Source organism: Siphateles boraxobius, unplaced genomic scaffold, assembly GCF_051911475.1.
Source record: "Siphateles boraxobius isolate OS27281-9 unplaced genomic scaffold, OSU_SipBor_1 55, whole genome shotgun sequence".
Classification (NCBI taxonomy): domain Eukaryota; kingdom Metazoa; phylum Chordata; class Actinopteri; order Cypriniformes; family Leuciscidae; genus Siphateles; species Siphateles boraxobius.
Window position 1 is genome coordinate 6,992,882 of NW_027509181.1, and position 14,065 is coordinate 7,006,946.

A 14,065-nucleotide genomic window follows, 5' to 3' on the forward strand; every position below is an offset into this window, starting at 1 on the left:
AAAAACTTATGCCTTACAGTTTTTTTTTACAAATCAATTTCCTATCTGCTGTTTCCATAGGGGAATCAAATATGAATGTTCTCTTTTTTTGTAACCAAAAACAGTATTTTTTTAACGTACTGGGAACAAAAAAATGCTAGCTGGATCCCATGTGCCTTGTCAAATTTCATTTATTTTCCTGAGATTATAGCAGCTAGGCCTGGTTTCACAGAGAGGGTTTAGATTAAACCAGAAGTTAAAGGCCTTAGTTAAAGGGATAATTCACCCAAAAATGAAAGTTCTGTCATTTACTCACCCTCATGTTGTCTCAAACCTGTAGGACTTTATTTTCATCTTTGGAACACAAATGTTTTTGATGAAATCTGAGAGCTTTCTATCCTTCCATAGACAGCTACGCAACTACCACTCTGATGCTTCAAAAAGTTCACTAAGAGATTGTAAAACTAATCCATCTATGAATTGAGGCGTTTAGTCAAAATTTTCCAAAGAGACTATATTCGCTTTATATAATTGAACAGATTTAATTTAGGCTTTTATTCACATATAAACATTGATCAGCGAACATAAAAAGAAGCTCAACTGAACCTGCGTAACACGAGATGAACCTCATTGGTTCTTGCGGAAGCTTAAAAATGCTGCGTAACACGAGAATTAACCTCATTGGTTCTTGCGGAAGCTCAAACATGCTGCATAACACGAGAATAAACCTCATTGTTTCTCGCACATCAAGCGAACATGCTTGAGCTACTGTAAGTTACCACAACTGATGTGTGTTGATGAAATGTTATGTGAATAAAAGCCTAAATTCAATCTGTTCATCACATAAAGTGATCGTTTCTCTTCAGAAAATTTAGAATAAACTGCTCAACTCATGGATTATAGTTTTACGATCTCTTTGACAGAAAGCTCTCAGATTTCATAAAAAATATCTTAATTTGTGTTCCGAAGATGAACGAAAGTCTTATGGGTTTGGAACGACATGAGGGTGAATAAACAGAAATAATTTAAATTTTTGGGTGAACTAACCTTTTGAATTAGGTTTAAGTTGCTTTTATAAGCATGCCTTTAAAAAACACTAGTGTGTGCATCTTGAGACAAAACAATGGCATTGACATATTTTAATATAGTTTTAGTTCAAACAGCTTAAACATGCATTTTAGTGTGGGACTGGGTTTAAGCCTTGTCTGTGAAACTGGGCATTGATGTTTTAAAACAATATCAGTTACTAGAATTTCAGATGATAGTTGATTCGAAGAAATAAGGATGAATATCTCTGGCCCGAGGTGTGAATGAGACTCAATGGAGGAATGTGTTACCCACGGGCGCCCTCTGTCGGCTGTCGGCAGAACGGAACAGACTCCGAGCAGCTGCACAAGCTCTTTCACAGCGCATTTATATCAGGCATCCCTTCACACTCCGCTCACTCTCCTACACAGTTTAGTGTACGACGAACGCTTTTCAAATCCTGCTGTATAGAAATATTTTTGGAGTTTGACATGCTGAATACCGTACTGAAACAACTGAAAAGCCACCCGGCTGTAAGTATTTCAGATTTGATAATGATGATGCTCATGTCTGTTAATGATGAGGATTCATTTATTCTCCAATCAAGTCTCTGAATCATTTCAGGCGTTACGTTTGCTAATACATCCTCTGCTCGAGGGGTGATGCACCTCATTTAAATAGGCGGTTTGATACGGTTTCAGTCAATAGCCGCATATAGGGGATGTCACGTCACAGTGATTAGAAATTCTGGCCATTCTGTGATATTGGCATTTCCCAAATGTATTTCTGTCTATATACCGTGTGCTCGTGAATTCCCAATATAACAACAGTGTCTGAGCACGTATGCCTGCTGTAGGTCGCGGTATATGTCATTATGGCTGTTCAGCAGCTGTCAAGGGCATTGAGGTTAAATCAGCTTTGCTTCTTTTATTAATTTAGCATAACAGCGTCCTATCGAGACTTACAAGAATTAAGCATAAAATATTAGGACAGAACATACATTAGCCTGTGTGAAGGAATTCTAATGTGGTTGATCGGGCAACATTGTCTACATATTTTCTTGTACAGTAACTATTACAAAGCTGCTGCTGTTCAGGATTTTTAACACACAAACACATACATACACACACACGCACACACACACACACACACACGCGCGCACGCACGCACGCACGCACGCGCGCGCGCACACACACACACACACACACACACACACACACACACACACACACACACACACACACACACACACACACACACACACACACACACACACACACACAAATGATGTTTCAGGGTTTAATATGATGATAACAGGGTTGATATCTATAGGCAGCATAATAGGCAGGTTATTGGTTGTTCAGCTGTATTGACCAGTTTAGTAAAAAAATTGTATCATTTATTTATAATTCTTTCTCTCTTTGAAGTTGATTCCTCTCTTTATTTTCATCGGTGGTGGAGCGACCATGTCTATGCTTTACCTGGGCCGCCTCGCTCTAAAGAACCCTGACTGCTCGTGAGTAACCTTTTCATTCAGTACCTTATCAAACGTTTGGAGAACTGACTGAAATCTGTCAACAGATGGGATCGCAAGAACAACCCAGAGCCATGGAATAAACTTGGGCCAAATGACCAGTACAAGGTGAAAACACCTTTTATGTAGACCACTTGTTTTTGCCCATTTCTGATTATGCAACTTTGTATATTTAGTTATTATAGCCTGTTAGCCTATAGTACCCTTCCAAATAGTCTCATGGTGGTAATAATCTGTACTTTTTTGTTAGTGTATTAATATTTAATAATATAAATTAACCAATTTTCTCCTCCCACAGCTCTTCGCTGTCAACATGGATTACTCTAAACTGGAGAAGGACAGGCCTGACTTCTGAGCAAAGTGAATCAGTGTGTTAAACGCTGCACTTCCTGCCCTGGAGGTCTATTCAACATGACATCAGATGCTAGAATGTGAATCACCATTTAAAATCTTTAAAGAAACGTAAAGTGAGCATACACACATAAGCTATAAGATCTGAATGTATATCTTTAGTCAGAAACAATATTTTCTTTACAGATACACATATTGACACCTCAAAGGAAATGCATCATCAAACCTGTAACAATATCATCTATAGTTATCTTACTGTTATCCAAATAAACAAGACAGACAGCAATAACAGAAGTGTTATTCATGTGTGTGTGTGTGTGGTTCAGGTATGGGGAAAAATGTCCCCACAAAGATGGCAATATTTGAAAATCCTTGTCCTTGTGGGGACATTTTTTGGTTTATAAATCAAACATAATTAAGCTTTTTGAAACTGTAAAAATGCAGAAAGTTTCTGTGATCGGTAGGGTTAGGGGATAAAATATACAGTTTGTATAGTAGGCTATAAAAGTCATTATGTGTATGGAAAGTCTCCATAAAGAATGGAAATCCAACACTCTCTGTTACTCTGACAGAGGGTATTTTGCCTTACAATAGATGGCGCCATTTACTCAAAAACGATTTGGTGACAGACTTAAAGAGATAGTACACCCAAAAATGACAATTCTGTCCTCATTTACTCACCCGCGAGTTGTTCCAAACCTGTATTCATTTATTTCCTTTGCTGAAAACAAAAAAGATATTTTGAAGAATGACTATCTATCTATCTATCTATCTATCTATCTATCTATCTATCTATCTATCTATCTATCTATCTATCTGTCTGTCTGTCTGTCTGTCTGTCTGTCTGTCTGTCTGTCTGTCTACAAACATGTTGGCATTTATGTTGGATTGCCTCCTGTCATTTAGTTAAAGATCGAATGTGGAAAAACCACTTTGCAATACCACTTTATTCTGAAAGGGGGCAATATTATGTAAGTTTACTTTATGCATTAACATTTTTTTTTGCAAATGAGAATACATAAATATACAAAACTGAAGCTGTATATAATAATGTTAATGTTCAATTAAATCAGCATTTAAATGTACAGTAAGAAAGCAAAATGATTATTTCAGTGGGGCTATTTGCCTATAATTCAATGGCTTTTAAGTTTAAAAAAGTTTTTAAAAAAATGTTTTTGTTGTTGTTGTGCATTAAATCTAGCTTACATGTAAACTATCAAACTAAATAAATGATTAATGTTTTCGATGCAAAGTTGTATTTTGCTATCGAACCCTGAGGTGTATTATTACATGCATCTCTTGCTTGAAAGAGTCTGGCAGTGTAAACTTACTCTATTAAGTTTCTCTCCATTGTTAAAAACATAAAGAGCTCCCCAAACATTCTTCTCTTTGAGCTGAGCGAAATCCTGATCTTTCCTGTTAGAAGCTGCTAACATGACAGAAATGGGTCTTAATCTTGGCCATGAAAACAGACATGACGCTCTCATAGCAGATCTATTACCCAAGAGGCTCTGTAGAATATAGGTTTATAAGTGGGTGTGGGAACTTTGAGGTTTCTGTGAGGTTGGAAAGTGTTTCCAGTAGGTGATGACAGGAAATTGCGATCCCTGAGATTAAACAAATAGTTCTTTATAAACTTAATCCACTAGCCATACGTTTATTAAAGCACTCTGTTCATATTGATCAGAACTATAATGTTTTTTTTTTGGGAGATCATGCAGGTTTCGTCGTCCTTATTTTCTCTCAGTTGACTTGAGTAATATTTCTCCATACTAGATTCTAGGCTTGTTTGGATAAAGAACCAGATTTCATCCGTTGTAAAGGCTCTAAGATTTCACCACATCCCCATTCTGTAGGGAGTTGGTCAGTAAAGTGATGATAAAAATGTGAAACCAATATTGTGTGGGACGGAGGTCTTACGACTGGGATTATGTCCTTAGCTCTTTATTGAAGGAAAAACATGGCCAGGAATGATATGTTTATGTAGAGGGTTCATTGCAGATGGTGTAAGCTTTCAATCGCAAAAATTTTGTTGCAAATGTCAAGCTTCACTAAGCATGAGGTAATGTGTTAAAAGGATATTTCCCAAAAGGATAGCCCCCAAAATTCTTACTAACTAGCTGGTGGATTTGCATGACCCTTGTTGCACTCTTTAAAGGGGTCATGACAAGAACAATCTAATTTTCCTGGATCCTTTGACATATAAAATGTATTTGTACCATTCTATGCATGTTTCAAGGCTTAAAATGTCCTCTTCATATGAACAAAGCATTTATTTAACCAAGCTCCAAAAGTGATGTGTCACAGGCAAATACATTTGCATATGACTTCCAAAAAAATAGTTATCGCACCATAGACCTATATTGACTTTAAGTTGTTTAAAGTCGGCATGAAACGGAAGTTTCAATATTATTTTCTTTGTGACGTATATCTGAAATGGCTTCTCAAACAAGAAAAAAAAAAATTGGGGGCGGGACTTGATTTTGCCCATCAAAAATGTATTGGAGCAATGGATCTATTGCTGTGATCTCAAGTGAGTGACTTTAAAGTCACCAAAATTGACAGTTCTAATTTATGGAATATTGCAGTATTTATTTTAAATGATTTATCTGTGTGCATCATTGTTTTAAAAATTCATATGCCCTATCAAAATAACTTTCCCTTCCTCTTGCAGCGAAATAGTATGAATGTGTGTAGTATGAGCATTACATTAATACATTCTCGAATCGCCATGTTGTCATTATCATGTGACCTACCAGCATCTTTTGTGTCATTTCACTACCATTCTTAAATCCTCTTACGTGGATAGAAAGTGTCCATCATATGCACACTTCCGAATCTTGCCGGTAGTAGGTCATCTACGTAATTTTTGCCTACTGTTTTATGAGTAATGTGAATTCTGACATACTTTTTTTCTCACATAAGGTAACATAAATTTCCCCTTTAAGAACAATGTGGATTTACTTTTAAACTGCAACATATTTAGATATAAGTTTAGCATGTGCTAGATGAAAATGCATCAGCCAATGTGTTATTATAGGAAATAAATGGAAAGATTTGGTAATTTAGTGGTTATAGTAAAATGGTCATCTTACCCCAAGGATCAAATTTTGACTTTTTACTTCGAAATAGAAACTATAACTTTTACGCCACAAATCCAAAAAAAAATTTGTGTCCACAAATCCATTTATTGTGACACAATAAACTTTAATATTTAACATAATACAATGCCATATATATCACTATTTTTCAGAGACACAAAATTAGATAAATTCCCCTCAAAACTGTTTCGGCTGACTAAGGGCGTTTTCACACCTGAAAGTCCGCACCAAGGTCCGAACCAAAGTTCACATTTTGATACATTTTATACTTTCAGAAAGTTTTGGTTTGGTTTCACACTGCAATTATGCGAGCGCACTTAAGAACTTTACGTGACATACTTGCGTCCTGTCGTCATCATCTATGTGGGCTGCATCTCGACATTGATTGGTTTGTAAATGGACGTCCGTCTGACGTCAGCGTGTTGTCAAAGTTACCCGCCGCATTGACAACACGCTGACGTCAGACGGACGTCCATTTACAAACCAATCAATGTCGAGATGCAGCCCACATAGATGATGACGACAGGACGCAAGTATGTCACGTAAAGTTCTTAAGTGCGCTCGCATAATTGATGCGTACAACAACTGTATTGTTATTTTTATGGCACAATTACCTGCAGCACCAACTATACACAAGGCTAGTTCAAATTCGCCAAATGAACGTCCTCGTCGTTTGAACATTTTATCGTCGTACAGAAATGCTTTCACACTAGAAACGAACCAAACCTTTGTTCAGTTTGATCCGGACCGAGACTACCTCTTTTCGTCGGACCAAATTTCCTCTGTTTGGTCCGGACCGTGGTCCGGGGGAGGTTTCACACCTGTAATTTTGATTCAGACCAAACTGAAAAGTCCGAAAGTCTGGACCAAACAAGGTAGGTGTGAAAGGGCCCTAAATCTCACAAATACTGATATTCATATGAATCTCTTGTCTGGTCTGGTCTGGTCTTTACTGACGTGAGGACGGGACAGCCTGTCACTCACATGTGACCACAGCATTAGCAAACAATCAATTCATTAGATCCAATCAATCTCGAAGGACAAAATTAAGTCCCACCCAAATTTTTTTCTTGTTTGAGAAGCCTTTCACTCGGATATACGCCACAATAAGGAACAAAGACTATCGCTGCTTCATCCATTTCATGACAACCCTAATCAAACACACCTGAACAAGTTAATCAATGTCTTTTGGATTACTAAGGCTACAGGCAGGGAAGTTTTTATTTATTTATCAGGGTTGGAGCCAAACTCTGCAGGACAGCTGCACTCCAGGACCGAAACTGCGGGATACAAATGCCCTTTCAGTTTTTTGACATACTCTTGACAACAGGACAAATAGAAAAGTAAAATAACTTTTGCTTTGTTAAAACAGCTTGTTTGCATCTGCAGTACAGACTTTAGAAGGATCTCAGCAACAAGAACAAGTGGATGGTTTAACTTTAAGTGGTAATAATCTGGCGAGGGATTCAGAATTCAGGACAACTGATTACATTGAAGGATTATATGTTTGTTCGGAGCATCTTAGTGCAGATTGTTTCGTAAACATGGCACAGTGTAGGATACACTAATGGAGAGCCATCTGCATTGGCTATGACAGCAGCTGCATCACAAACCCTAAGTAAACAATTTCATAATGCATTTTCTGTAAATTATGGTTTTATATGGATGTTTTCAAAACACTTACTCATGTGCACTGGTCATAACAGTGTTTAAATATCTAATTAAATATACACTAATTTGCAGAGTGGCCGGTTATGTATATAAGGTGCTGGTCATATAATTAGAATATCATCAAAAAGTTGATTTATTTCAGTAATTCCATATTCCATTCAAAAAGTGAAACTTGGATATTATGTTCATTCATTACACACAGACAGACATATTTAATGTGTTTATTCCTTTTAATTTTGATGATTATAACTGAAAACCAATGAAAACCCCAAAATCAGTATCTCAGAAAATTTGAATATTGTGAAAAGGTTCAATATTGAAGACACCTGGTGCCACACTCTAATCAGCTAATTAACTCAAAACCCATGCAAAGGCCTTTAAATGGTCTCTCAGTCTAGTTCTGTAGGCTACACAATCATGGGGAAGACTGCTGACTTGACAGCTGTCCAAAAGACGACCATTGACATCTTGCACAAGGAGGGCAAGATACAAGAGTTCTTTGCTAAAGAGGCTGGCTGTTCACAGAGCTCTGTGTCCAAGCACATTAATAGAGAGACGAAGGGAAGCAAACGATGTGGTAGAAAAAAGTGTACAAGCAATAGGGATAATGTCATGATCCTGGTATCTTTCTCTTTTCTCTGTCTCCCCCTTTTGATCACACACTCACCGCCCGTTACGCATAAACCCATTCCACGCGCTCTCTCATCACTCGCAGCTGTTCCTACTCTATTCCTGCAATCGCGCTAATCATTCCTTCACCTGCTTTCCCTTTCCTCCTAATTGTGTTTGCTTCTTCTAGTCCTCCTTTTCCCCTGTCTTTTCGCCAGATTATTCAATGTACCTACTTGAAGGATCACAGCGTTCTCACCTCTAGTTCCTGTCCTGTCCTGTCCTGTCCTGTCCAGTAATCGAGGTGTTACTGCTAGACGATAACCAGCTGCAGGTATATCTCTGTGTATGCTGTTGCTCGCACTCTGAACTCTACCCAGCTCAAACTATTGCAGAGACCAGCGCCAGTATCCAGCCATCCTCTATCCTCTGGTGTCCTGAGGTTTCCGATGCCTGCAGTTCTCCTCCCGGGAACACTGTCTCTTTCTGCGCTACGCTGTCCTAGAAGGAAGATTTACGTTTTGTTTCTACAAGTCCACTCTGCTGGCAATTTATGTTCTACATTAATTACTTACTGCAATATTCTGTGTTCTTCTGATTTTGCCTGTGGACAGCTTCCTAAGTTCATTAAAGACTGTAACATTGCTACAAGCGTATTTGGGTCCTTTCTCTCACATACCTGACTGATAACCGCACCCTGGAGAGGATTGTGAAACAAAACCCATTCAAAAATGCGGGGGAGATTCACAAAGAGTGGACTGCAGCTGGAGTCAATGCTTCAAGAACCACCACGCACAGACGTATGCAAGACATGGGTTTCAGCTGTCGCATTCCTAGTGTCAAGCCACTCTTGAACAAGACACAGCATCAGAAGCGTCTCGCCTGGGCTAGAGACAAAAAGGACTGGACTGCTGCTGAGTGGTCCAAAGTTATGTTCTCTGATGAAAGTAAATTTTGCATTTCCTTTGGAAAGTCTGGTGGAAAAGAGGAGAGGCACAGATTTCACGTTGCTTGAAGTCCAGTGTAAAGTTTCCACAGTCAGTGATGGTTTGGGGTGCCATGTCATCTGCTGGTGTTGGTCCACTATGTTTTCTGAGGTCCAAGGTCAACGCAGCCGTCTACCAGGAATTTTTAGAGCACTTCATGCTTCCTGCTGCTGACCAACTTTATGGAGATGCAGATTTCATTTTCCGACAGCACTTGGCTGGCACCTGCCCACAGTGCTATAGCTACCAGTGCCTGGTTTAAGGACCATGGTATCCCTGTTCTTAATTGGCCAGCAAACTCGCCTGCCCTAACCCTATAGAAAATCTATGGGGTATTGTGAAGAGGAAGATGCGATACGCCAGACCCAACAATGCAGAAGAGCTGAATACCACTATCAGAGCAACCTGGGCTCTCATAACACCTGAGCAGTGCCACAGACTGATCGACTCCATGCCACGCCGCATTGCTGCAGTAATTCAGGCAAAAGGAGCCCCAACTAAGTATTGAGTGCTGTACATGCACCTCAGAACTTCCGGGGGCGCGGCCTGCTGCTGACCCTGTGTCTCGCTATTGTCTCGTGGCGTTTTGTTTGTGTATCTAAGTTGTTATTTTATTCGTTTTATTTTCGCTCTTTTAAATTGCAGACAGTATGAATGTGTTCCTGATCAGCGTGGTCTCAGCGTTGGTTGGATTGGTGCTGGCGGGCGAAGCCTTCGAAGATCAATTGGCTTCTATGGTGTCGAGCCGGATTTATTCAAGAGACTTCTTGCTATCGTTAAGATATAATAACAACTATGTTGTCGATGTGACGATTCCACCAAGTATATGTCTGCACAGGAGAAGGAGATCAAGAACCAAGAAACGAGGGTCGAGAGGAGGAATTCGAAATAGATTACGGAGGCGAGGAAGCCGTCATCCCCTTCCAGTGATCACGCTGTCTAACGTAAGATCTCTTAATAATAAGATGGATGAGGTTGCACTCCGAGTGAAACAGGAGGAGGAATTTAGGAGCAGCAATCTCATCTGTTTTACTGAAACATGGCTAAATGAAGATAATAGTGTGGATATCGAGGGATTTACCACAATACGAGCCGACAGAGACAAGGTTAAATCACGGAAATCGGTAGGCGGGGGACTCTGTATGTATGTTGTTAAGAACTGGTCATCGCAGTCTACTATAATTGAACAGACTTGTACCCCGGACTATGAGACGTTGGTTGTATCTTTTAGACCTTTTTATCTGCCGCGGGAATTTGGTCGAATAACCATATTCCTGGTGTATGTACCAGGACCTAATAATAACGAGGCAGCGGAGCACATTGCAGAGTGCTTTACTAGGACCCTAACAAAGTCGGCAGACCAACCAGTCTTCATACTAGGGGATTTTAATACACTCTCATTAACAGAGACTCTTCCACATTTGCAGCAATATATTGATTGTCCAACCCGTTTCTCACGCACACTGGATTTGTGTTATGGTAACATTGCCGACGCATACAAGGCAGTATGTCGAGCACCGATTGGTAGATCGGATCACAATGTTATCAATTTAGTGCCAACATATAGACAATGTGTCAGAAGAGACAAACCAGTGGAAAAGAGAATTCAGGTTTGGAGTAAGGAGAAAGAAGACATGTTAAAGGACTGTTTTTGTACTACAAACTGGGATGTTTTGTTTGATTCATGCAGAGACCCTCACGAACTAACTGACTGTATTACCTCCTATATTCAATTCTGTGAAGAAACAGTTATTGATACTAAAGTGGTTAAAGTATTTTCAAATAATAAGCCATGGCTCTCTAAAGATTTAAAGAAACTCCTTAATGAAAAGAACTGGGCATTTCGTGAAAATAATTATGAGGGTTTTAAAATGAAAAGGAAGGAATTGAGAGCTATGATACAAAAAGCAAAAATTGACTTTAAATGCAAGGTAGAGGATCAGTTAGCGAATCAGGATGCAAGGAGTGCTTGGCAAGGCTTGAATAAGATGATGGGGCGTGACTCGAGAGATGTAAATAATGATATTCCTATAGGCACAGATGGTTTTAAATGGGTAAATGATTTGAATCTGTTTTATGGAAGATATGACGATGCTGACAATTACAATAAGATTGAAGAAATAAGTGATAGGATTCCAGTGGGGCCACCGATTTGGTTGACCGCTGAACAAATCAGAAGGTCCCTTAAATGCATTAAGCCCTATAAAGCACCAGGTCCAGATGGCCTTAGAGGAAGAGTTTTAAAGACATGTGCAAATGAATTAACTGAACCACTAACAAAACTATTCCAGTTTTTAATAGACTTACAGATCGTACCAAATACATGGAAGTTATCATTTATACGACCTCTTCAGAAAAAAGTGAGAGCAAAAAATTTAGAGGACTTTCGTCCTGTGGCTCTGACATCTATACTCGCTAAAAGCATGGAAAGAGTAGTTAGCTACCACCTTAAACCATACATATCAGAGCAATTAGATGTACTGGAATTTGCATACAAATCACAAAGAGGGACAGAGGATGCCATGCTCACCATGGTCGATACAATTGCTAGCCATCTACAACGAGCAAAGGCTTATGTGCGTGTTCTTTTTATTGATTATACCTCTGCCTTTAACACCATGCAGATACATTTGCTCCTGGAACATCTCCTGGTTCTAGGTGTAAATGGAGGAATAGTTCACTGGATAAAGAACTTCTTAACAAATAGACCACAGCAAGTTTGTGTTAGGAGGTTCAAATCAGATATTATGTTTTTAAATACGGGGGCACCACAAGGATGTGTCCTGTCACCCCTTTTATTCTCTGTTTATACAGGTGGTGTAAGAGTGCAGCATGAGAATTATAAATTATATAAATATGCAGATGATATGGCACTTGTGGCACTTTTATGGAAAGACTGTGTACATTTTGAGTACGAGGAGCAGGTCCTGGAAATAGAAAAATGGTGCGAGGCAAGTTCCTTACTGATAAATGTAAGTAAAACAAAAGAGTTGATTTTAAATTATTCAGAGCCTCTAACAGAATTAATGCTATGTGATCAAACAGTTGAAATTGTGAAGACTTTTAAGTATTTGGGAACCATGATTGACTGCAAATTGAATTTCTCTGATAATGTTAATCTTATTTGTAAGAAAGCAAATCAAAGGTTATACCTGCTAAGGAAGTTGAGAGAATTTTCTGTAAGTCAGGATGTTCTGCAAAGAGTTTATATAAGTTTAATTGAGAGTGTTTTAGGGTATAATATAACTGTGTGGTTTGGACGAGTTACATCTGTGAATAAAGTAAAATTAGATAGAATTACAAGAGTAGCGGGAAAAATTGTAGGATCTAAACAAAAATCAGTCGCACAGTTATATCAAATTGCTGTTCAGAGGAAAGCTTTGACTATAGCAAGAGACATAACACACCCATTGAATCATGTTTTTGAATTATTGCCATCACGTCGCCGCTATAGAACACCAAAAGCGATTAAAGCGATTTATAAACAATCTTTTGTACCAAATGCAATAAGTCTTTTGAATAAGAGGAGCTAAAATATTTTAATTCTTATGTGTATTGTGTATTGTTAATTGTTTTGTGATTGTATGGCGAGACCAAAGACCAATTTTCAGCCAAGGCTGAACAATAAAGTACTACTACTACTACTACTACTACATGCTCATACTTTTCATGTTCATACTTTTCAGTTGGCCAACATTTCTAAAAATCCTTTTTTGTATTGTATTGTCTTAAGTAATATTCTAAGTTTCGGAGATACTGAATTTGGGATTTTCATTAGTTGTCAGTTTTAATCATCACAATTAAATGAAATAAACATTTGAAATATATCAGTCTGTGTGTAATGAATGACTATAATATCCAAATTTCACTTTTTGAATGGAATTACTGAAATAAATCAACTTTTTGATGATATTCTAATTATATGACCAGTACCTGTAGGTATATACACACACACACACACACACACACACACACACACACACACACACACACACACACACACACACACACACACACACACACACACACACACACACACACACACACACACACACACACACACACACGCACACACACACGCACACACACACACACACACACACACACACACACACACACACACACACACACACACACACACACACACAACAAACAAAAAAACAAACAACAAAACAGCCAAGTGATATGTAGACAAAATATATAAAAGTTGAAATTTGGTGTATGTAAGTGCTGCTAAAGTAGATATTTCTAACTCATAAAGACATTGATAAAATGGCCTTTAAATATATCGTAATGAAAATTTACTGAAGCAAACAAGTAAAAATTTTATAACATAAGCTTTTAAGTTTTATTTTCATTAACAAGTCATTCTTTAAGAAGTCATGTTATGGAAGCAGAATAGGCCCAAATCTATCAAGTTTCCTTAAAAAATATCTTCATTTGTGTTTTTCGAAGATAAACAAAAGTCTTATTGGATGTAAACGACATGAGGGTGAGTAACTGATGAACTATGCATTTAACTTAAAAATGTGTGGATGTCATAATAAAATATCAAAACAAGTGATGATACATAGAGGTTTTTTTTTCTTTCTTAGAATGAACTTCACTTGTCTTCATAATTGTTCCAATAAATCAGCTGGTCAGTTTCCCTCGTCCTAGCAAGTCTAGTCAAGTCAGTTTTACTTATATAGCATTTTACACAATGTACAATGTTTCAAAGCAACTTTTCAGAAAAACATTGCACTATTAATATCTGAAATTCCATGTCATTCCATATTTCATTTGGACAGTCATTCTTATAGAATATT

At 38.2% G+C, this 14,065-nt stretch overlaps 2 protein-coding genes across 2 annotated transcripts in view; one reads left to right on the plus strand and one right to left on the minus strand.

Moving 5' to 3' along the window:
- The window catches only part of dnajc9 (DnaJ (Hsp40) homolog, subfamily C, member 9), a 298,727-nt gene that overhangs the window by 227,785 nt on the left and 56,877 nt on the right, over window positions 1-14,065 (minus strand). The gene's annotated exons all lie outside the window — the stretch shown is intronic.
- Window positions 1,351-4,136, plus strand: ndufa4b (NDUFA4 mitochondrial complex associated b). Its single transcript, XM_077205790.1, has 4 exons — window positions 1,351-1,538; window positions 2,433-2,521; window positions 2,587-2,647; window positions 2,838-4,136. The coding sequence occupies exons 1-4, from the start codon at window positions 1,497-1,499 to the stop codon at window positions 2,892-2,894; spliced, it is 249 nt and encodes an 82-aa protein (XP_077061905.1). The 5' UTR covers window positions 1,351-1,496; the 3' UTR covers window positions 2,895-4,136.

What these genes read in the sequence shown, in the direction of transcription:
- ndufa4b (XM_077205790.1), top strand. Translation starts at nt 1,497, where the DNA reads ATGCTGAATACCGTACTGAAACAACTGAAAAGCCACCCGGCT. An exon ending in CTAAAGAACCCTGACTGCTC is followed by an intron (nt 2,522 to 2,586) that starts GTGAGTAACCTT and finishes ATCTGTCAACAG; the next exon opens with ATGGGATCGCAAGAACAACC. An exon ending in GGCCAAATGACCAGTACAAG is followed by an intron (nt 2,648 to 2,837) that starts GTGAAAACACCT and finishes CTCCTCCCACAG; the next exon opens with CTCTTCGCTGTCAACATGGA.